General features: G+C 51.0%; 1 protein-coding gene across 2 annotated transcripts in view; it reads right to left on the bottom strand.

Annotated features, from left to right (window-relative positions):
- Positions 1-24,148, bottom strand: part of TNFRSF8 (TNF receptor superfamily member 8) — a 55,442-nt gene that overhangs the window by 9,917 nt on the left and 21,377 nt on the right. For both annotated transcript variants that reach the window (XM_064363726.1, XM_064363725.1), the window contains 8 exons: positions 22,501-22,591; positions 21,951-22,114; positions 19,894-20,010; positions 14,560-14,712; positions 6,617-6,710; positions 6,005-6,117; positions 3,855-3,956; positions 3,682-3,735 (listed from right to left, as the gene is read on the bottom strand). In XM_064363726.1, coding sequence (XP_064219796.1) covers positions 3,682-3,735; positions 3,855-3,956; positions 6,005-6,117; positions 6,617-6,710; positions 14,560-14,712; positions 19,894-20,010; positions 21,951-22,114; positions 22,501-22,591 — 888 coding nt within the window. The remainder of the gene's footprint in view (positions 1-3,681; positions 3,736-3,854; positions 3,957-6,004; positions 6,118-6,616; positions 6,711-14,559; positions 14,713-19,893; positions 20,011-21,950; positions 22,115-22,500; positions 22,592-24,148) is intronic.

Genomic DNA, 24,148 nt, shown 5'->3' with positions numbered 1-24,148 from the left:
GTAATTCCAGGTCCTCAGGAGGTTGAGGCAGGGAATCACTTGAACTCGGGAGGTGGAGGTTGCAGTGAGCCAAGATCACGCTACTGCGCTCCAGCCTGGGTGACAGAGCCTGACCCTGTTTCAAAAAAAAAGGAAACGAAGGTCTGCTGAAGAATGAGTTATTGACAGTCTCAAAGTAACGCCCCAAAAAGACTTAGTAACTGAGGAGCAAATAGAGACCTCACGGTGGAGAGGCCAAGTGCTCAAAGTGTACAGCTCCAGGAAAGGGACAAACTGAAACCTGGCAGGATGCCCCGAGAAAGAAGAGCCCAACATCACTTCTGGGACCTTCCAGCCCAAGATGTGTGACCTGAATCCACTCAGGAGAAAACACCAGACAAACCCAAAGCAAGGAGCATCACGGAATCGCCAGCCTGCACTCTTCCCAAAGAAGGAAAAGCCTGGGGAAGTGATCTGGATGGAAGGAGGCTCGAGAAACCAGACAAGCAAATGCAATCGTGGCCCTGAGCTGGATCCTCTGCTATAAAGGACATTATTGGGGCAAATAAAGAAACTTGAACAGGGCCTGAGAGTTCGCTGTTGGTCACATATCACTGTCAATTTCCTGATTCTGACGATCCTTACTACATCATTAAAATACACCCTCCTTGTCTGTTTGAAACACACACTAACGTTTTTGGGGTGATAGACATTGAGTCAGTCAGTTACTCTCAAATGGTTCAGGACAAAATAAATTCTTTGTGCTTACACCATTTCTATAAGTTTGAAATGGTTTCAGAACAAAAATTTCTTTCAACCTAAATCTCCCTGGAATAATTGATAATGATTCAAGTGCTGATAAAAATGAAGGATTAAAAGAAGTTTAAAGCTGGGCACAGTGGCTCACTCCTGTAATCGCAGTACTTTGGGAGGCCAAGGTGGGTGAATCAGGAGGTCAGGTGTTCGAGACCAGCCTGGCCAAAATGGTGAAACGCCTTCTCTACTGAAAATTAGCTGGGTTTAGTGGCAGGCACCTGTAATCCCAGCTACTCAGGAGGCTGAAGCAGGAGAATTGCTTAAACTCAGGAGGCAGAGGTTGCAGTGAGCTGAGATCGCGCCACTGCACTGCATCCCAGGTGACAGAGTTGAGATTCCGTCTCAAAAAAAAAAAAAAAAAAAGGAATTTTAGATTAGTGGTTCTCAACCAGGAGTAGTTTTTCCCCAGGGGCCATGTGGCAGTGTCTAGAGATACTTTTGGTTGTCCCATCTAGGGGGTGTTACTGGCATCTAGGGGGCTGCAGAACTTCCTCCAGGATAGCCCCCACAGCAAAGAATGGTTCATTCCCAAATGTCAATGGTGCCAAGGGTGAAAAACCTTTTTACAAATACCTCAACAACCACGATAAAATCCCAGTCCTACTGCTCACCCAGCACGTGGCCTTAAACAAATTACTTCCTCTTCTGTGCCTCAGGCTGCTAGTCTATGCAATGGGGATAATAGTAGATACCTCCCAGGCCACTGGAGGAGTGAATGAGATCACATATGTCCTTTGCAAATGCCTGTCACCAAGGACACATGTGGGAAGGTCGGATCAATTTGAGGGCTGGTTGGTGAGCATCTCATCACTCCTGAGCGGAGATTCCTGATGCGCTCACTGCTCAAGGAACCAAGAGCACCCCCTGCCCCAGGTCTGGGATGTGGGAAGCCAAGGGGCACACACTCCCATCCTGCCTGCCTTTGGCCTCTGCATGCAGTCTGAATTAGTCTAAAAGCTTGCGGAGAACAGTTTCTGGGCCCAGCACAGGGCCTGCTCGGAGGAAGTGCTCCGTGAAGACCATGTGAACAGATGAATGAGCGAACCACCCACGACTCGGGAGGGAAAGGGGCATCCGGCCAGCTCGGTCCGTTCTCGCCCTGTGCCCTGTGACCTTGCCTGTCTTAGCTTCATGTTCCATCCATCCTGGGCCTGGGAACCCAGACCCCAAGGGCCCACCAGAAGCCAGAGGGTCAAAAACGGCCTGAGACAGGGCGTCCACCACGGAGTCTCGGGGCTCCGTGCTTTGTAGATCTGGCTTCTTAGGGGAAGGTGTTTTCTGTCTTTCTTTTCGTCTTCTTGTAACAAAACTGCTCTCACAGAGGTTTGAAGAAAAAAATAAACTGACGGCAATGGAAATTCTAATACTAGAAAAATGTCAAGAAAGCAAATGCCGGTTTCAATGAGACGCTGAGCCTGACAGCTCATGGAAACAGGCTTGAAACTGTCAAAACACAAAAACTCCCCTTGCTCAGGGACCACAAGTGCTTGCTTGTGAAACTCATCAAATTCAAAACATGCCTCAGTGGACTGAGTTTCTGTGCCCAAGACAACAGTCTCTAACCTACTGCAAGGACCTCTCCAAAGGTCCTGGGGAGATCGGGGGTCGGGGCCAGGACCTGGCCTCAGGCTGAGCACGCGGTTCTTGGGTGGGCGTTGTGGTGGTGGGCAGAGCTGGCGGGGGAAGAAAAAGGGGACACGGCTGAGCCCTTTACAAACCAAAACCCCTAGAACCAGTGTCTGAGGCTTGCTGTGCCACTGTTGGGCTGTGTGGCCCTGGGCCAGCTGTCAACCTCTCTGAGCCCTGTATCCTCCTTGCAGAACAAAGATTGTCACTGGGGGAGTCCAGGAGACCCTCTATGGGAGCCCACCTTGCAATCAGAAAGGAAGGCTCAGACAATTCTCCCATCAGAGCCCAGCACACAGTAGGCACTCAATCCATGCTGTGCAGTGCTGAGGAAGACCCCAGCCTGCCTTAAAGGGGGTGCCCAGGAGAGAAAAGGTGCTTGACACATGATGGCTTGGAGCCCCCTGCCCCAGGTGAGGGCTAGAAGACACACCCTGTCTAGACACCCTTGCCTGGACAGGTGGGGAAGGTCCCAGCTCCCAAGGGCTGCCTGAAAGAGCTGGTCCGGACGTTGGTCAAGGATCAGAGTGCAGGGACCAGGGAGTGGGTCAGAAGCACCCAGGACTTGGGAAAGCCTGAAGCTTCCAGGAAGGAAAAAGCCCCAGGCCCAGGCCAGCCTGTCAACAGCAGCAGCCACCAATTGCAGGCAGACACTCCACCATGCACTTAACAGCCCGACCTCCACGAACCCGCTGGCCAAGCCTCTGAAGGAGGCTCCGCCATCCGCATTTTCCAGATGAGGAAACTGAGACACAGAGTGATTCAGTAACTCGCCTGGGGTCACACAGCTTGTAAGTGGCAGAACCAGGATGCCTCCTGCCCCTGGGATGACTTGCCAAGTGATAGAAGATGGGGAGAGAGAAGGGAAAGAGACGGGAAGACGGGAGATGGAGAAAGGGAGGGTAGAATGTAGAGAGGAAGGGAAGGCTGGCAGGAATGCCCCCTGGGGGTACTGGAGGAAGAAATGAAAGACAAGATAGACTTTTAAACTTTCATTCCAGCATCCATCCCGGTGCTGCTCTGGGCGAGCTACACGGTCGGCACACCCAGTGCCGTCTTCACCCGCACTGCAGTCTTTACCCGCGTGAGTTTTCACCCGCATGACATCCCTACAGAGGTACAGAATGCCACAGGAGCCACAGACAGGGAGCCCCGAGGCTGGGCTAGAAGTTCATGCTCTGAGCCCACTTCCCGGGCCCAGAGCTGCCATATGCTCGCTCCTCTGGCTCGGGCAGCCCCTTTGGATGGCCGCACACTCACCGACGAGCTCCAGCTTGGGCCGGGAGGTCTGGACCGGGTAGCACAGGTGGAGCTCTGAAACGACACCAGGAGGAGGAGGCCTGAGATGACAGGAGCAGGCAGGGCAAGGACCCAGGCCAGGCTGGCAGAGAGCAGCCTGTCCTCCCCAAGGCCCCAAGGACACAGCCACTTACTCTGCCGAATTCGATTCCTGCAGGCCCTCCGGTGGCACAGGAGGAAGGCGCTGGCACCCACCACCATGGCCAGCACCAGGCTCACCCAGAAGAGCACCGGCCCTGAAACACAGAGACGCTCTGCACTCTTTGCTTTGCTATAACCACACAGGACAGTCCCAGCCCCAGACTACTGCCTCCTTCCCCTGGTACACAGATTCCATCATAGCTAATAACACCGGGTCCTTTCCAAGCCAAGGTTGTATCTGATCCAGCCCTCCCTCACCTGGTTCCAGGAAGCTGATCAACTATTCATAGCTGAGAGAAGGGCAAACTGTGTCTAGAGGGTGAGAAACGGAGGCATCTAGGGGCCAGAAGGTAGGAGGAATTGAGGTTCAAAAGACCAAAATTTGGGGACTGTGAAGGGCCTGGTGTGATGGGCCTCCGGCAGCGCTGCTGGTATGGCCGGGTCAGGGTGGGGAAGGCCCGGCAGTGAGGAGAAGGAAGGGGTTGAACCCAGTCCCCTCCTGGCCAACCCTCCAGACCTGCGTGATGAGGTCAGGCGCAGAGTCTCCCCTGCACAAAAACACCCCTACAAGCGTTCCCCGGATAAACGATCCACAACCCTAGGCCGTAGGCACCCTCCCTATCTCCAGTTTCAAAATGAGGGGAACTGAGGCTCATGAAGGTTCATTAACTTGTCCACGATCACCCTAAGAATAAAGAGCCCCAGCCCAGCCCAGCCCAGCCCAGGCCGAGTGGATCCCAGGGCCCACGTTCTTTCTTAACCCCTATCTCGTTCTCCTTCTTCACACCTTGGTACTAAACGCGCTTCCTCTTTTCCTTTTGTCGCATGCAGAGATCATAGAGCTAGTTATTGCACTTCATTGAAATCTATGTTTAGACGTTAAAAAAGTAGTATATGGGCTGGGTGCGGTGGCTCACGCCTGTAATCCCAGCACTCTGGGAGGCTGAGGTGGGCGGATCATGAGGTCAAGAGATCGAGACCAGCCTGGCCAACATGGTGAAACCCCGTCTCCACTAAAAACATAAAAATTAGCTGGGCGTGGTGGCGCACACCTGTAGTCCCAGCTACTCGGGAGGCTGAAGCAGGAGGATCGCTTGAACTCGGGAGGCAGAGGTTTTAGTGAGCCGAGATTGCACCACTGCACTCCAGCCTGGTGACACAGCGAGACTGTCTCAAAAAAAAAAGTAGTATATGCCAGTTAAGTGCTTCTCAAACATTAATGTGCATATGAGTCCCCTGGAGACCTTGCTAAAATGCTTCTGATTCTCTAGGTCTGGGATGGGGCCCATCTGCTTTCCTAACAAGTTTCCAGCCGGTACCAATGCTGCCAGACAGGACCGCGCTTTCAGGACCGCCTGAGCACTACTGCCACCTCGTGTCAGTCACTAGAACTGCAAGTCCTAAAATGAAAGCCTGGCATCATTTCCTAAGATGCACTCTTACAGGCACTGTCTACAATGCTACGCTGCTTACAATCTTGCATGCTCTCTGCCATTACCATTCCACAGATGAGACAACTGAGCCTCAAAGGAACTAAGCAACTAGTCAACGTCATGAAATCAATCAACAAATACCTATTTTCTGAGTAGCAATTATGGGCCATGAGGATGAAGCTATGCAAAAAATTCCTGCCTACAAGAATTAAAGGATAGTCACTAGCGGCCAGGTGCAGTGGTTCACGCCTATAATCCCAGCATTTTGGGAGGCTGAGGTGGGTGGATCACCTGAGCTCAGGAGTTTAGTTTGACACCAACCTGGGCAGCATGGCAAAACCCTGTCTCTACTAAAAATACAAAAAATTAGCCAGGAGTGGTGGCAAGTGCCTCTAATCCCAGCTACTCGGGAGGCTGAGGCAGGAGAATCTCTTGAACCTAGGAGGTGGAGGTTGCAGTGAGCCAAGATTGGTGCCACTGCACTCCAGCCTGGGCAACAGAGTGAGACTCTATTTAAAAAAAAAAAAAATAGTCACTAGCAAGTGCCAGAGTCACAGCCCCAACTCAAGAAGCCAGAAACCTGGGGTTGACCTTGATCCCCCTCCCAGGCCACACCACAAGGGAGAAGCTCCCTCCTGGCTCCTCCTGGCCCCCATTTCCCCAGGAGGAAGCCCCTGCTGGGATGGGGGTGGGTGGGCTGGGATCATTACCTGGATCCAGAATGGGCTTCCCCGTGGAGGAGAGAGCGATGGGAGCGCTGGTTGGGATGGGCAGCGTCTTACTGGCCTGGGAATCCACCGGGGAGTTCAGGGTGAGGCTGGCGCTGCAGGGAGAAGCGCAAGGCAGGAGGGACAGGGAGGGGAAGAGGGAAGTGTGTGCTCAGGCATCATTCCCTGTCCCCGGAGACTGTGCAAAGGCAGGAGGGACAGGGAGGGGAAGAGGGAAGTGTGTGCTCAGGCATCATTCTCTGTCCCTGGAGACTGTGCAAAGGCAGAAGGGACAGGGAGGGGAAGAGGGAACTGTGTGCCCAGGCATCATTCCCTGTCCCCGGAGACTGTGCAGCCGGGGCCTGGGTCCCTAGATCCTCTGTGCCGAGCCTCTGCCAGGCGTTTTGAGGGCAGAGACTGGGTTTTGAGGTCTTCTGGCTTTCCAGTGGTGCCAGCTCAGAGATGGGCACACATTCCCAAAAAGAGTAGCCCAGGCCCCACCTCCACCCCCAGCCCAGCTGCCTCCAGCCCAGCTGCCCCCCAGAAATCCCCTGGGCATGGCAGGAACAGCTCCCTCCTGCAGCAGCCAAACAGAGAGAAGGGCGGAGGAGTCACCTGGCGGGCGTCTCGCCATTCTCTGGGGCAAGGATGCAGTCAGGCTGGGTCACCGGGGTTGGCGGCTCAAAGGTGGTGTCCCTCTCAGCCATATCTGCAGAGGGGAGGTAACAGCTGAGAACCAGCGCCAAGGAGGCTGGTATGTCCAGGAAAGAGTTAACCAGCAGGGACTGGTGGCTTCCAGGGAGGCAGCACCCTGGGAGGTAAAACAGTCAGATTTGTGTTTCAAAAGATCAAAGTGGGGAAGCTGGCCAAGCATAGTGGCTCACACCTATAATCACACCAGTTTGGGAGGCTGAAGCAGGAGGATCGCTTGAGTTCAGGAGTTCAAGACCAGCCTGGCCAACCCACATGGTGAAACCCCATCTCTACTAAAAACACAAAAATTAGCTAGGTGTGGTGGCACGCACCTGTTATCCCAGCTACTCAGGAAGCTGAGGCAGGAGAATCGTTTGAACCGGGGAGGTGGAGGCTGCAGTGAACTGAGATCATGCCACTGCCCTCCAGCCTGGGCAACAGAGCAAGACGCAAAATAAATAAATAAATAAAACAAAGTGGAGAAGCTACTGCCCATCTCTGACAGCTGTGGTCACCCAGGAAGGTGAGACAGTGACGCTAGACCTCTTGCTTTTACTTAAGGGAAACCTGAAATCTTCTAATGTATAAATACAGCCTCAATTTTTAAAGTTTTTTTCTTTTAAATCAACTTTGTTAAGGCATAATTAATTTACTATTATTTGTTTTTTTATTTTTTGAGATGGAGTCTTTGTCACCCATGCTAGGGTACAGTGGTGCAATCTCGGCTCACTGCCACTTCTGCCTTCCAGATTCAAGTGATTCTCCTGCCTCAGCCTCCAGAATGGCTGGGATTAAAGGCACCTGTCAACACACCTAGCTAATTTTTGTATTTTTAGTAGAGATGGGGGTTTCACCATGTTGGCCAGGCTGGTCCCAAACTCCTGACCTCAGATGATCCTCCCACCTCGGCCTCCCAAAGTGCTAGGATTACAGGCATGAGCACTGCACCCAGCCAAAGGCATAATTTATAAACAAGAACGTATCCCCATGGCAGGGTATGGTGGCTCCCACCTGTAATCCCAGCACTTTGGGAGGCTGAAGTGGGCAGATCACTTGAGTTCAGGAGTTCTAAACCAGACTGAACAACATAGGAATACCCTGTCTCTATTTTTAAATAAATAAAAAAGAAAATGTTCCTAAGTGTGTACAGCCCCGTGAGTTCCAATAAAGGTAACTGTAACTCCAATCAAAATACAGAACATTCTTGGCCGGGCGCGCTGGCTCACACCTGTAATCCCTGCACTTCGGACGGCCGAGGTGGGCAGATCACTAGGTCAGGAGATCGAGACCATCTTGGCAAACATGGTGAAACTCCATCTCTACTAAAAATACAAAAATCAGCTTGGTGTGGCTGCATGTGCCTGTAATCCCAGCTATTCGGGAGGCTGAGGCAGGAGAATCACTGGAACCTGGGAGGCAGAGGTTGCAGTGAGCCAAGATTGCACTACTGCACTCCAGCCTGGCGACAGAGCTACTCCGTCTCAAAAAAAATAAAATAAATACAGAACATTCTCATCCCTCCAGAAGGTTCCCTAGTGCTCCTCCTCACTCACTCTGCCCCTACCTCCAGATCCGGCGACCACTGATCCGCTTTGTCACTATAGAGGAGCGTATCTGAATTTCATGTCGACAGAATCATGCAGTATGTACTCTGGGGTCTGGCTTCCTTCACGTTGCATATTGTTTTTACTATTCACTCACGTTCGTTTCTTTCTGTTGCTGAATGGCGTCCTGTGGTACAGATGTACCACCCTTTACATACCCTTCACTAGTGGACAGACATTTGGGTTGCTTCCGTTTGAACTATGACGAACAAGGCAGCTGTGAGTATTCTTGTGCGTGCCTCTGTGTGAACATAGAATTTCATTCCTCGAGTGCCCAGGAAGGGTAGCTGGATCGCTGTGCTGGCCAGAGGGAACGTCTTTGAAGGCCAGTTCAAAGCTGGCCACCACTAGTCTGACCCAGCCACCTTGTTTTACAGATGGAGAGATCCACAGGGCTGGAGTGAGAGCCAGGAAACAGAGACGGCGCGTTGCAGCCCAGGACTCTCCTCGGGCCAGCGCTGCCTCCTCCCTGGGGACTGGGCACCCTCTTCAAAGCTTCCTGCTTTTTTGGGGCAGGAAAGTTTGTCCCACATTAGAAGTGGGTTATGCTCAGCCACTACACCTCTCCGCCCCCACAGCCCTGGTGGCAGCACCCCTTTTTGATGTGGTACAAAGCAACCCCCCACACATACACACATCTCCCCTCTAGAAAGTTCTCGCAATGCCTCTCAGAGTTTCCCTGAAACAGACAAAAAAAGTGAAGCCAGGATTAATTTCCTTCTTGGATTGTAGGGTTCTGAGGAATCCTCCTCTTTCAGGAAGGTCACTAGGCTCTTAGCTGAATCAGTTGGAGCCTGGAGGCTATGGGGAAGATGATGCCATGTGTTGTGATGGTTTCTATATATTTGTTAATCAGTATTTGAATCAGTGTTTGAAATGTCACTGGGTTTCAGTGATCATTTACTTTGAGGAGATTGGAGCTCTGGTGCTCAAACCCACTAACTGTGTGGCTATTCCCAGTTAGCATGAAGAGGAGAGAGCCCCCTGCCCTCTCTCCAAGGCAGCCTGATGTAACTAGACAGGCCCATGGTCTCGGCTGCTACTGAAACACCTGCTGAAACCCAGCGACAGATCTGCTCTCCCTCCTCTATGTGCAGAAGGGGGAGACCCTTGGGTGCCTCTCATCCCCTCTCTGAATGGACCATACCTCACTTGTAACTTTCCTTCCCCCTGATTTAGTGATCCTCCCCTTTTCCTCCTCCTTTGGATTTGGAGGTGAGGAGAAGGCAATGTCTAGCCCTTAGTCGGTCTGTGTTCTCTGGTAAGGGCCTATTGGAAGAGAAAAAAGGAATCTGCCTACTCTTAGCCTCCATTTAAGAACTAAAAAAAAGATATTATTTACCAGATGGATATACTTCTCTTTAAATCCAAATACTCAATCCTTAGGCCATTTAAAGAATGGTCTTAGCATCAAGGCCAAATGGATTCTCTTTTTGTACATCCAGCAATTGCTTAAAATCAGGTGAAATTTTATCTTCATATCTGGACTGTATATTTCTTGTCAGCTTTTTCTTTTCCCTGGAGTTTTCAATTGCCTTTCTTTTTCTTTTTTGTGTTGATAAAAGGATAGTGTGCCCTCTCCATATCCTCAGGTTTTTCAACTGTACTAATGAAATTTACTACAATTCTCTCTTGCATTCCTAGGAAAACTTCTTTGGAGCCTTCCTTCCGTTTCCTGCTCTGATCAGGCTCAGCTGGTCTACGGCGCACCATCCTGGGACTCTCCTTCCTTGCTCTGCTAGGATGATGTACTGCTTTCTAGATTCCATGGCTTCCTGTTTTTTTCTTTTTTGCCCCCTCATTTAGCTGAATTACATCTTCAAATAACTTCCTAAGACAGAATATAGGGAGAAAAGCTTTCCGAACCTTTTGAAAATACTGCCTTCAAACTTGAATGTAATACAGCTGGGGTGATTGTAATTTAGCTGGGTAAATTCTAGGTTCAGAACTAAGAAGGAGGTGAGTGGGTGGTGTCTTCCAGCGGACAGTACCCAGGGCTGACCCCTGGGATCCCTCATTCTGGCTCTAGCTTCAGCCCTGAGCTTCTCTCTGGGTGTAAAACCAAAGGGTTGGATCAGACCAGAGGTAACCAGCTTTGACTAGTCCTCAGAAACATTCTAACTATGTGACCAGCACAATGACCCAACCACTCCTCCTAGGTATTTACCCATGAGAAATGAAAATATACATCCACCCAAAGACTTGTATAAGAATTGGCCAGTCACAGTGGTTCACACCAGTAATCTCAGCACTGTGGGAGGCCGAGGTGGGAGGATTGCTTGAGCCCAGGAGTTCAAGGCTGCAGTGAGCCAAGATCATGTCACTGCACTCCAGCCTGGAACACAGAGTGAGACCTTATCGCTAAAAAAAATAGATAAATAAAAGATATAAAATAAATTCGTACATGTTTTAAAAAATATTCACAGCTGCTTTCATTCATAATAGCCCTAAACGGGAAACAATCCAAATGCCATCAGCTGGCAGGTGGATGAACACACGGTGGTACATCTGTCACGTGCAGCGTGGGGAGCTTCCACTGATCCTGCTTTGCTCTCGGGAGGTCCTTTTGATCTGAAGTCTATGCTTCAGATAGACAAATTTGGGCTGTCACTGTGGGGGAGATACCTGGAGCACTTTGGGGTGCCAAAGACCTGTGGCTGGTGGGGGATGCACAGAGGGAGTCAGGACGCTTTTGCAGACATGAGACCTGGCACATGCCAGTGTCTGCATTGGTCACATCGAGGTGGTCACCAGGCCCAGGCAGCAGGAGCAAGCAGCAGGAAACGCAGCCAGAAGCCTCCTTCCTCCCGCGATGGCCCTCCAGCGCCCTCTGCTGGCAAGCATGGAGCCCAGTCCTTGATGGCAGGGCAGGGATGGAAAGGTGAATGGAGAGCCTAGAGCGGATGGGCTGGTCACAAGCACTTTCGAAAGAGCCGTTTCTTGTCCTCTGATCCTGCATTGTTCTTTTTCTTTATATATATTATTGCATTTTAGGTTCTGGGGCCATTGTTCTTTTTCATAGCATTCTGTGCTCACCTTATGGATGTAACAAGTTCGTGAATTTTTCTGTAGACACAAATTTCATGTTGCTAAGTTCTCTTCTACTCCCGGGTCTACCATGGCTTCATGTGTGGTAAGAATTTCTGGTTTCATACCTTTTTATTCTCCTTCGTAGGGCTGGTTTTCCTTATAAGTCACTGCTGATTCATATTTATTTTAAAAGGGTTATGCTTGGCCAGGTGTGGGCTCATGCCTGTAATCCTAACACTTTGGGAGGCCAAGGCAGCCGGATCACCTGAGGTCAGGAGTTCAAGACCAGCCTGGCCAGTATGGTGAAACCTCATCTCTACTAAAAATAAAAAAATTAGTCACGCGTGGTGGTGCACACCTGTAGTCCCAGCTACTTGGGAGGCTGAGACAGGAGAATTGTTTGAAGCCAGGAGGCAGAGGTTGCCGTGAGCTGAGACCATGCTACTGCACTCCAGTCTGGGCAACAGAGCGAGACTTTGTCTCAAAAAAAAAAAAAAAAAAAAAAAGAAGAGTTATGCTGCATCCATGCATCCACCAATAGATAAATGTGACCTCTATATACAATGGAATACTACTCAGCCATCATAAGGAATGAATCATGTCTTTTGCAGCAACATGAATGGAACTGAAGGCCATTGTCTTAAGTGCGAACATTCAGACAGAAAGACAAATACTGCATGTTCTCACTTCTAAGTGGGAGTGAAATACTGTGTCCACGTGGAGGTGGAGAGTGGAATAAAAGGCAACGAGACTTAGAAGGGTGAGGGGGTGAGAGGTGGAGGTGAGGGGGTGAGAGGTGAGGGGGTGAGAGGTGGAGGTGAGGGGGTGAGAGGTGAGGGGCTGAGAGGTGGAGGTGAGGGGGTGAGAGGTGAGGGGGTGAGAAGTGGAGGTGAGGGGGTGAGAGGTGAGGGGGTGAGAGGTGAGGGGGTGAGAGGTGAGGGGGTGAGAAGTGGAGGTGAGGGGGTGAGAGGTGGAGGTGAGGGGGTGAGAGGTGAGGGGGTGAGAAGTGGAGGTGAGGGGGTGAGAGGTGGAGGTGAGGGGGTGAGAGGTGAGGGGGTGAGAGGTGGAGGTGAGGGGGTGAGAGGTGGAGGTGAGGGGGTGAGAGGTGGAGGTGAGGGGGTGAGAGGTGAGGGGGTGAGAGGTGGAGGTGAGGGGGTGAGAGGTGGAGGTGAGGGGGTGAGAGGTGGGGATTAAAAGACAATACTGGGGATTTAAAATTCTACTAAAAATATGAGAAATTATTTAAGGGGTACAATGTATGCTTTGGGTACAATGTATCCATTTGGGTGATGGGTACCCTAAAAGCCCTGACTTCACTACCACCCAATCTAAACATGTAACAAAATTACACTTGTACCCCATAAATTTATACAAACAAAATGAAATCCTAAGGACTGCACTGAATATTCCAGCCAGTGAGAGGGAGGGCTTCTGCTGCTGCTGTGTTAGTATGTCTTGTTCGCAGTGGGTCTCTCCCCTGAGTAGGAAGTCAGCCTGGGAACCCTGGGCCCATGGACGGAGAGTGTGAGCCGGCAGCCTCCATTTCAGGATAACAAGGTGGGGCTAGCCTGTCGACAAGTGCCCTTCCAAATACCCAGATAAAGAGGGCTTTACGAGCAGAGTGACAACATGCCACTGGTGGCCCAAGCTTTCCCCAGGTATTCCTTCAATGTTCTGATTCCAAAAGATGACTGTTGGCCGGGCACGGTGGCTCATGCTGTAATCCAGCACTTTGGGAGGTGGAGGCGGGTGGATCACTTGAGGTCAGGAGTTCTAGACCAGCCTGGCCAACATGGCAAAACCCCGACTCTACTAAAAATGCAAAAATTAGCCGGGTGTGGTGGCAGGCGCCTGTAATCCCAGCTACTCAGGAGGCTGAGGCAGGAGAATCGCTGGAACCCAGGAGGCAGAAATTGCAGTGAGCTAAGATTGCGCCACTGCACTCCAGGCTGGGCAAGAGTGAGACTCCGTCTCAAAAAAAAAAAAGACAACACTGGGGATTAAAAGCTTCCACTTCCCTCCTGCTCTTCATGTGTCTGCCTGTTCCTAGCCCAGAGACTCTCTAGAGGTCCTAGAAGCAAGTCACCCCTCACTTCTCCAGCAGCCCTCACAGAGTCACATGGGGTGACGTGGTGACCTTTCCTCCACTTGTTTTGTTTTTTTTTTTTTGACAGTCTTGCTCTGTCACCCAGGTTGGAATGCAGTGGTGCAATCTCAGCTCACTGCAACCTCTGCCTCCTCGGTTCAAGCAATTCTCCTGCCTCAGCCTCCTGAGTAGCTGGGACTACAGGCGCCTACCACCATGCCAGATTAATTTTTGTATTTTTAGTAGACAGGGTTTCGCCATGTTGGCCAGGCTGGTCTCGAACTCCTGACCTCGTGATCCACCTGCCTCGGCCTCCCACAGTGCTGGGATTACAGGCGTGAGCCACCGCGCCGAGCCCCTCCACTTGGTTTTGTCACCACCCTTCCACCTGTTTTCAACCACCTGGAAATTTGTTGAAATCTCTCAAAGCACTTAAAAAAAAAACACCAAAGTGTCAGTGTTTTATAATTTCCTGCACACTGGTAAAGCCAACTGTCCTGAGTTGGAAACCTCTTCAGAAACCGGATATTCATCTCTGAGTCAATAAAACAGCCTTGCAAACAGGGCAAGATCTTACCAGCCCAATCATTTCAGGAAGAATTTTTTTTTAATCAACAGAATGTCTTACCAGAATGCTAAAACTGGATTTGATTTTATCATTTCATTCACTGCGTCTAACCACTCAGAGGATAACCAGAACCCAAACCTGACCTAATCTGATTTTTGGTTTTTTTTAGATGGAGTTTTGCTCTTGTTGCCCAGGCTGGAGTGTGATGGCCTGATCTCAGCTCACTCCAACCTCCGCCTCCCGAGTTCAAGCAATTCTCCTGCCTCAGCCTCCTGAGTTGCTGGGATTACAGGCATGCACCACCACGCCCAGGTAATTTTATATTTTTAGTAGAGATGAGGTTTCTCCATGTTGGTCAGATTGGTCTTGAACTCCCAACCTCAGGTGATCACCCACCTCGGCCTCCCAAAGTGCTGGAATTACAGGCATGAGACACTGCGCCCAGCCCAAATCTGACCTAATTAACAGTTGAGGGTGCTGATCATTTGCCCCCACCCCTGGCTGGGGGTGGGAAGAGGCTCAGCAGTGGGGGCACAGAATCGCCTTGTGGTCAAGGCTTGGGGTGGGAACTGCTTACCCTGGGGCTTGGTGACCATCCCTGCTGCACAGATCGGGTAGGGGACACAGCGGGCACAGGAGTTGGTGGCTGACACGGCACAGAACATGCCAGGTCGACACTCACAGACGCGGGAGGAGTTCCATGCACATGGCGTCTTCTCCACGAGGTCATCTAAGGGACACAGACGACGGTCATGGGGAAAGATCAGGATGGCAAGAGCAGGGGGTCCAGAGAGCCCCCAGAAGGACAGAGAAGCAGCTGTCCAGGGTTCATCCAACAAGAAAACAAATACTCGCCTGACTCTGCCATCAAGCGGCTTTCCTCGCAAGCTCAAAACAATTACGCAGGGTGAAAGAAGGCAGGCAAAAGGGAGAGCGTTCTGTATGCTGCATTTACATGAATTTCTAGAAAATGCAAACTATTGCCAGGTACAGTGGCTCATGCCTGTAACGCCAGCACTTTGGGAGGCCGAGGCAGGTAGATCACAAGGTTGAGAGTTCAAGACCAGCCTGACCAACATGGTGAAACCTCATCTCTACTAAAAATACAAAAATTAGCCGGGCGTGGTGGCATGGGCCTGTAGTCCCAGCTACTCAGGAGGCTGAGGCAGGAGAATCACTTGAACCAGGGAGGCGGAGGTTGCAGTGAGCTGAGATCACACCACTGCACTCCAGCCTGGGCAACAGAGCAAGACTCCATCTCAAAAAAAAAAAAGAAAAAGAAAAAACAAAATGCATACTATTGCATGGTGACCATAAGTAGGGGGTGGGAAATGGTGACAAGGGGATATGGGGATATGGCTGGTTGCTCAGCTGCATGCATTTGTCAAAACTTATCAAATCACATCCTTTAATTTGTGCATTTTGCCATATGACAACTACCTCTCCATAAAGCTGTTAAAAGAAAGTCCTCCAGGGATGGAGTGAGTGGGCACGGGTGCAGAGGAGCCGAGACTGGCCATGACTCCATAACAGTTTAAAGCTCGGTGATGATACACAGCCGTATCTGACTCGCTCTACATCTGAATATGTTTGAAAATTTTTTTTTTTTTTTTTTGAGACAGAGTTTCGCTCTTGTTGCCCAGGCTGGAGTGCAATGGCGAGATCTCAGCTCACTGCAACTTTCGCCTCTCGGGTCCAAGCAATTCTCCTGCCTTAGCCTCCCGAGTAGCTGGGATTACAGGCATGTGCCACCTCGCCTGGCTAATTTTGTATTTTTAGTAGAGATGGGGTTTCATCATGTTGGTCAGGCCGGTCTCAAACTCCCGACCTCAAGTGATCCGCCTGCCTCGGCCTCCCAAAGTGCTGAGATTACAGGCGTGAGCCACTGCGCCCAGCCGATGTTTGAAACTTGTAATGATAAAAAGATTTTTTGGCTGGGTGTGGTGGCTCACACCTGTAATCCCAACACTTTGGGAGGCCGAGGAGGGTGGATCACTTGAGGTCAGGAGTTTGAGACCAGCCTGACCAACATGGTGAAACCCCGTCTCTACTAAAAATACAAAAATTAGCCAGGCATGGTGGCACACACTTGTAATTCCACAACTCAGGAGGCTGAGGCAGGAGAATGGCTTGAACCCGGGAGGCAGAGGTTGCAGTGAGCCAAGATTGCACCACTGCACTCCAGCCTGGGTGACAGAGTGAAACTCCATCTCAAAAAAAAAAAAAAAAGATTTTTTTTTCTCCAAAAGCAAACAATTAAATGTTGGCTGGGTGCAGTGGCTCACATCTGTAATCTCAGCACTTTGGGAGGCCAAGGCAGGAAGATCACGAGGTCAAGAGATTGAGTCCAGCCTGACCAACATGGTGAAACCTTGTTTCTACTAAAAATACAAAAATTAGCTGGCCATGGTGGCACGCACCTGTAATCCCAGCTACTCGCAAGGCTGAGGCAGAAGAATCACTTAAACCTGGGAGGCAGAGGTTGCAGTGAGCTGAGATCGCACCACTGCACTCCAGCATGGTGACAGAGCAAGACTCTGTCTCAAAAAATAATAATAAATAATAAATAAAATAAAATGCTAGAGGTATTATTTCTAAGAAGTGTAATAATACACTTTTATGTGTTTGGGAATATTTTGCCATGCTCCATTTAGAGGTAAAGCAGAATAACTGAATCAGCAGATTAGGCAAATGACTTCTCCTAAAGAATATTTCTCAATCAGCAGGATACTTAAGGATCCAACATGACAATGATGAGGGCTGGACAGTCTCTTCTCACAACCTCCAGAGCAAGGGAACTGGGCGGGATTGGGGGAGTTCGTGCAGAGGGTGTGCGTGAGCTCAGCAATGAATGAAACCATGTGGAACAACGGCAGCTATTATTATTATTAGGGTAGATCTGAAGATAATTGAGTATGTGTGAGACTATAGCCTCCTCACTCTACCCAGATGAACCTACGATCATGTATTTAATTCCCACACAGTTCTCTGAGACAGATACCATTATGCCCATTTTGCAGCTGAGAAAATTGAGGTACAGGGAGGTTAGGAAACCTGCTTGGCCTTCTGGGCTCTCAAGTGGGAGAGGCGGGATCCGAACCCCGGCATTCGGGTTCTAGAGCTCATGCCCTTAGCTACTAACACTCCACTCCACTGCCTCGTAGGCTTCAGTTAGGAGAGCTAAAGGAATTATGGGGCCCAAAGCCAGCTCTTCTTTCTCTGTGGGTCCACACGGTGGTTGTGGCCGACTGTATTTTCCCAAAAAATGGTTACAGTGATGTTTCTGGCCCTCCCAGAGCCTTGCCACTTACCAGTCAAGAAGTGCAACTCCGCTTCTACTAAAAATACAAAAAGTTAGCTGGGTGTGATGGCAGGTGCCTGTAATCCCAGGTACTCAGGAGGCTGAGGCAAGAGAATTGCTTGAACCTGGGAGGTGGAGGTCGCAGTGAGCTGAGATCATGCCATTGCACTCCAGCCCGGGCGACAGTGCAAGACTCCGTCTCAAAAAAAAAAAAGAAGAATTACAACTGTTTTCCTTTCCTGAGTCTTAAGTGAGATTTGTGGCTGCCTCAACAAACAGAAAATGGTAGAAGCTCTGCCATGTGACTTCTGAGGCTAGTCATAAAAGATGTGGCTGCCGCCTCTCTCCCTCCTCTCTCTCTTTTCTCTCTCCCTCTCTTTTGTCTCTCCCTCTTTTTGTCTCTCTTTCTCTCTCTCCCTCTCTGTTTCTGTCTCGCTTTCCCTCCCGTGTCTCTCTCTCAAGACCTTTATGGCCTGACGCAATGGCGCACACCTGTAATTCCAACACTCTGGGAGGCCGAGGCGGGCGGATCACTTGAGCCCAGGAGTTTGGCCAACACGGTGAAACCCTGTCTCTACTAAAAATACAAAAAAAGGAAAAAGACCTCACTTTTAGAACCCAGCCACCAGATCACGAGGAAGCCCCAGGTGAGACGTAAAGAAGCCGACGTGGAAAGGACCCGAGGCCCCAGCCAGGAGCCAACACCAACATCGCGGCAGGTGAAGGAATAAGGGTTCGGAGGATCCTGATTCCCAGCTTTCAGGCTTTCCAGCTAAGACCCCAGACATGGTGAAGCGGAGACAAGCTGTCCCCGCAGTGCCGTCTAAATTCTGACTCACAGAATCTGTGAGTACAAAGAATGGTTTGTTTTCACCACTAAGTTTTAAGACCATTTGCTATGCAGGCTTAGTAACTAGGACAGAGACCTCCCCGGTCAACAGAGGGTCTGTTGCTCTTTCTGGCCTCCCCAGACTCTGCGGTCTGCTTTGCTGCCCAAAAGCCCTGGACAAGGAGACAGACTCACGGATTCCCAGTGGCCTCTGTAAATAGCTGGGGCCTCTAACAACCCCAGCAGCCATGGCCTGAGCAACTCCCCCTGCCCACGTGACCCTCAGGGCGCTGCTGGTGCTGGGAGGTTGCGATGGGCACAGGGAAGCCCCCCACCCTCATCCTGCATTGTGTGCAGCGGCCACTCAGTAAGTGCTGGTCAAAGTGGCTCCCAAGCCAGGTGCTGCGGCTCACACCTGTAATCCCAGCAGTTTGGGAAGCTGAGGTGGGAGGACCGTTTGAGCCCAGGAGTTTCAAGAATGGCCTGGGCGACAGAGCGAGACCCCTATCTCTACAAAAAAAAAAAAAAAAAATTTTTTTTTTTTTTTGAGATGGAGGTCTCGCTCTGTCGCCCGGGCTGGAGTGCAGTAGCACAATCTTGGCTCACTGCAACCTCTGCCTCCTGGGTTCAAGCGATTCCCCTGCCACAGCCTCCTGAGTAGCTGGGACTAGAGGCATGTGCCACCACACCAGGCTAATTTTTTGTATTTTTAGTAGAGACGAGGTTTCACCATGTTGGTCAGGATGGTCTCGATCTCCTGACCTTGTGATCTGCCAGCCTCAGGCTCCCAAAGTGCTGGGATTACAGACGTGAGCCACTGCGCCTGGCCAAAAAAAATTTGTTTTAATTAGCCAGGCATGGTGGTGTGCGCCTGTAGTTCCAGCTACTTGGGAGACTGGGGCAAAAGGATCATTTGATCCTGGGAGGTCTCAGCTGCAGTGAGTTATGATCACACCACCGCACTGCAGCCTGGTGAAAGAGTGAGACCCTGTCTGGGGAAAAAAAAGACACGGCTCATGGAGGCGGCCAGTGAGGTGGATGAGAACCTGGAACCTGGTGGCACTTGTCTGGGTTCAAACTCCAGCCTGCAGCCCTTGGAAGTTCCCTGACTTCCCAAAGCCTCCATTTCCTCTTCTGTAAAAGGGGAATGGGCCGGGCGTGGTGGCTCATGCCTGTAATCCCAGCACTTTGGAAGGCCGAGGTGAGTGGATCACAAGGTCAGGAGATCAAGATCATCCTGGTCAATATGGTGAAACCCCGTCTCTACTAAAATACAAAAAACTAGCCGGGTGTGGTGGTGTGCACCTGTAGTCCCAGCTACTCGGGAGGCTGAGGCAGGGGAATCACTTGAACTTGGAAGGCAGAGGTTGCAGTAAGCCAAGATCACGCCACTGCACTCCAGCCTGGCGACAGAGCGAGACTTCATATCAAAAAAAAAAAAAAAAAGGCAACGGGAATGATCACAACCCTTGAATCACAGAGTGGTTACAAACATTAACGAGCCAAGTTTGGAACAGGCGGGTGATTCACAAATGCTTTTGTGAAGGAAAGGCTATGCAGATGGGAGCTCTCTGAAAAGCAGAGACCCCCATCAAAACCCACAGACATAGGGCAAGCTACTGGAGGTTCACGGTTCAAAAATGCAGAGAGGTAAACTGAGGCTCCCAAGGACCAAGCAGCCAAAAGCAAAGGTGGGTTTCTCCACCCACAGAGTCTCAGCCTTCCCTCCAAGACTGCCCCGTGCTCCCTGAAAGGAACTCTGAGAGGGATGAGGCTCTCACCTCGAGAACAGCTCACACAGGCCGTGCAGTGGCCGGCCTTGTCCAGGTAGTAATCTGGTTCACACTGCTTCCTACAGTCGCCAGACCCCTGTGGACACGGCTGTGTTGGGGACAGACCTGGGGAAAGAAGCGGAGAAGCTGCAGGCCAGGCTGCCTTGGCAAAGCCTTCACTCCCCACCCAGCCCTGAAGCCCCCCATCCCTCACCATGGCCAGCTCCCAAACTCTGCACGTCAGCTCAGTCCAGCCTTTCAGAGGGAGTTCTGAGCTCAGAGAGGACAGGAATGCTGGGTGAAGAGCGCTCACTGCCCCCATCAGCCCCTGCCCACTGTTCCTCCTGAGCCCACCATGCCACAGCTTCCCCCAACCCTGTCTCATGGTGCTGTCACCCCCCTGCTCAAAACTTTGGGAACAGCTTCTCTCAGAGCTCAGCACACTAGCATAACTTCTGTTCAGAATGGTATTGGGTGGGGCGGGGGGTGCCTCTCCTGCCTCCCTCTTTTAAAGTCCCATGTGGGCCGGGCACAGTGGCTCACACCTATAATCCTAGGACTTTGGGAGGCCAAGGCAGGTGGATCACTTGAGGTCAGGAGTTTGAGACCAGCCTGGCCAACATAGTGAAACCCTGTCTGCACTAAAACTACAAAAAAATACTAGCCAGGCATGTTGGTGCATGCCTGTGACCCCAGCTACTCGGGAGGCTGAAGCAGGAGAATCGCTTGAATCAAAGAGGCGGAGGTTGCAGTGAGCCAAGATCGCACCACTGCACTCCAGCCTGGGCGACACAGCAAGACTCTGCCTCAAAAAAAAAAAAAAAAAAATACCCCACAAACAAAAGACACCATGGAAAGAATGAGCAGGCAAGCTACAGGGCAGGAGAAGGTACAACTGTAGGAAAAGAGCTCAAACCCCAAATTGTTAGAAGTCCTACAAATCCAACCCAAGAAAAGGAAAGCACATGCACACGAGGATGTATTTTTCATTCTTCATTACAGCCAAAGGCAGAAACAACCCAAATACCCAAAAACTGGATAAACAGAGCATGGCATATCTACGCCACGGAGGGCTATTCAGGAATAAAAACGGACTATCTTGTGGGAATTAACTCAGGGTGGTGGGAAAAATATTAGAGAAAGTTGTAGAATATAGTCTCAAACCCTTTTAGAAGGCCTAAAGGTTTTTTCTATAGTTCTTGGCTGAAGGCAGCCTAAATCCCCTTTACATTTAGTTAATTAGTAAAGCAGGTAGCTAAGGTATGTGAAGGAGTTTACCTAACTAGCTTGTTTACTCATGTAGTCTTAAAACTAACCTTTAAGCCAGACGGTCCCCTCAAGAGGAAGTAGACCAAAGATATTACCCTCTAATGGTGTTTGCTTTAAGCATCAGAACCTGTGCTTTGATCTTTAACCTCTAGCGGTGTTGACTCAAGCCTCTGTCAATTAAACTTTACTAAATAAATACGAGTCTCGCTGGCTAAGGAGGGTTGGCAGCTGCTATCGCTTTACAGCACTCTCTGGGGAGTCTGTAAGCCGCCAGACCCTCAGCCCAACTAGCAAAGCATAATATCTGTCAGTGTAGTTTATTCACCCATCACTAAGTCAAGGTCTGCAGGACAGACCCCCGCAAGTAGTGACCCAGACAGTGGCACCCCAATGTGAGGCGACCCTGACACTGAGGGTCGGCCCTTTGCCATGGGGACTAGAAGGGCATCAGGTGGACGTGTGCAGAGGCCGGCCAGCTGCATCACAAGTGGCACAACAGTAGAGTGGGGCCCATTTCCCTCTGACAAACCAACATAGAGGGAAATAGAGGTGAGAGGTGGGCACCAGTGCCTGGCACATGGCAGGCCCTCTGCACTGCTGGCAAATGAATGAGCCCTCTTGTGTCTACCTTTGGCCCTCGATGCTTTCAGCCCCGCATCAGACCTTACCACTGTCTTCTCCACCCACCGGGAAGAGACCACAGATCAGTGCCCACCTGCCTCAAACACCCCCACTCATGGGCCAGCCAGCAATCAGGCACCCCAGGGAGACGACCCACAGCTTCACGGGGAAATTACCTGGATGTGAACTAGGCCATCCTGCAGAGGAGGGAGCGTCGGGAGCCATTGTCAATTTAGAAGCAGCTTCCTGGGCGAGGCGGGCGACCCCGCTTAGAGGCATGGTGCTGGCATTAGAGGTTGCTGGGGATACCAGAGTGGGCTTGGCCTGGAGGATGGTGCCACTGGGGAAGAAGCCAGAGACAGGACTGACAATTCTGCCAATGAGGCCAGGGAGGCCTGTGCTCAGGGATAACAGTTTCCACAGAGACAGGGTCCTGGGCCTCAGTCCACTGCCTCTGGCAGGCCCACTGTAAGCTCCTGGGAGCAAGGCCTGCGCTTTCTAGGCCTTCTGGGTTTCCCGTGTGCTCAGGGCAGGGCCGGGCACACTCTAGGGCCTCAAATGATCTGAGGGCTTGGCAGAGAGGCACCTAGGAGTCCTGACACCGTGAGCTGAACCCCACCTATGCCCCCAGCCCAACTGTACCCTGGGCATCCTGTGGGGTAGGGCAGCCTCATCCAAAGGTCAGCTTGGGGGAAGGGCAGGAGACAGACAGAGGCAGGGAGTCACCTGGTGGGGTCCTTGCAGTTCTCTGGGCTGGCACAGGCAGTGCTGACCCCTGGGGAAGCTGGCTCACAGATAGTGTTCTTCTGTGCTGTACCTGCAGGGGGGACAGCAGTGCCTTCAGAATCGGTGCTGGGGACCCAAAGTCTCCAGGAATACACCCGTCACTACCACAAGCCAGAATTGGGGATGGGGCACTTAGAAAACACAGTGGTTGGCCGGGCGCGGTGGCTCTTGCCTGTAATCCCAGCATTTTGGGAAGCCAAGGCGGGTGGATCACAAGGTCAAGAGATCAAGACTATCCTGGCCAACATGGTGAAACCCCATCTACTAAAAATACAAAAATTAGCTGGGCGTGGTGGCGTGCACCTGTAGTTCCAGCTACTTGGGAGGCTGAAGCAGGAGAATTGCTTGAACCCGGGAAGCGGAGGTTGCAGTGAGCTGAGATCGTGCCACTGCACTCCAGCCTGGGCAACAGAGCAAGACTATGTCTCATACAAAAAAAAAAGAAAACGCAGTGGTCATCTGGAGGGGGTGCCTGCCTGCCATCCGTTCCCCTTTGGAGTAAAGCAGCCCAACTTGCCCTGGGGAACTGCTCTCCCTGTGATCTCAGTATCTGTGGTTAGGAGTCGGGACCGACTGAACCCACTTTCTAGGAGTGGCCATGAGACCAGGCTGGACCAATCAATCCATCCCTTTCCTCTGGCCATGATGAGCCAGTTCAGGAGTGGACATGTGACCCAAGCCCATGAGGCAGAATTTAAAGATTTTGGTTTGGGATTTAAAGGTTTTGGTTTTGGATATTAAAGATGTAAGAAAGGGAAGCTGTCTTCCCACTGGCGCTGGACTGGAAGCTAACCTAGAGCTGCTAGTAAGTAACTTGCAGATGAACCAACACAGAGGGAAACAGAGGTGAGAGATACGGCAAGACGGAGTCCTGGATCCAGCCATGCCTGAAGCTTCTCAGACCTATCTCCAGACTTTTAAGCTACATGTGCTAAAAAATTGGGGATTTTGCCACTTGCAATCCAAGGAGTCTGAAGAGTGCTGGATGGAAGCAGAGCGGAGAGGAACACGCACACACAGCGTCCATCCAGTGTCCCTGAGTTTGCCTGCCACATCCTAACTGCCAGGCAAGTCACACGATTCTATTTATTTATATTTATTTATTTGAGACAGAGTCTCACTCTGTCACCCAGGCTGGAGTACAGTGATGCAATCTCTGCTCACTGCAACCTCTGCCTCCCAGGTTTAAGCAATTCTCCTGCCTCAGCCTCCCAAATAGCTGGGATTACAGGCACCCACCACCATGACTGACTAATTTGTGTATTTTTAGTAAAGATGGGGTTCACCATGCTGGCCAGGCTGGTCTTGAACTCCTGACCTCAGGTTATCCACCCGCTTCAGCCTCCCAAAGTGCTAGGATTACAGGCATGAGCCACCGTGCCTGGCCCAGTCAAATGATTATAATGAGACACTCTTTACCAGGCTGCTGTCAGGATAAACAGAAGAATGTACATGAGGTGCCCATCACACCGTGTGACATATGGTAAATGCTGTGTCCTTGCCCCCATTTCGACTCCTGTCCCATCACTTAAAAGGTGACGGGATGTGTGGGACTTTACTCTGAAACTGTCCGTGGAGGTGAGCGTGA

Source organism: Aotus nancymaae, unplaced genomic scaffold (assembly GCF_030222135.1).
Source record: "Aotus nancymaae isolate 86718 unplaced genomic scaffold, 86718_ANA_hifiasm-v0.15.2.pri h1tg000053l, whole genome shotgun sequence".
Classification (NCBI taxonomy): domain Eukaryota; kingdom Metazoa; phylum Chordata; class Mammalia; order Primates; family Aotidae; genus Aotus; species Aotus nancymaae.
Note: the sequence above shows the minus strand (reverse complement) of the source record. Positions and strands in the feature narration are given on the sequence as shown.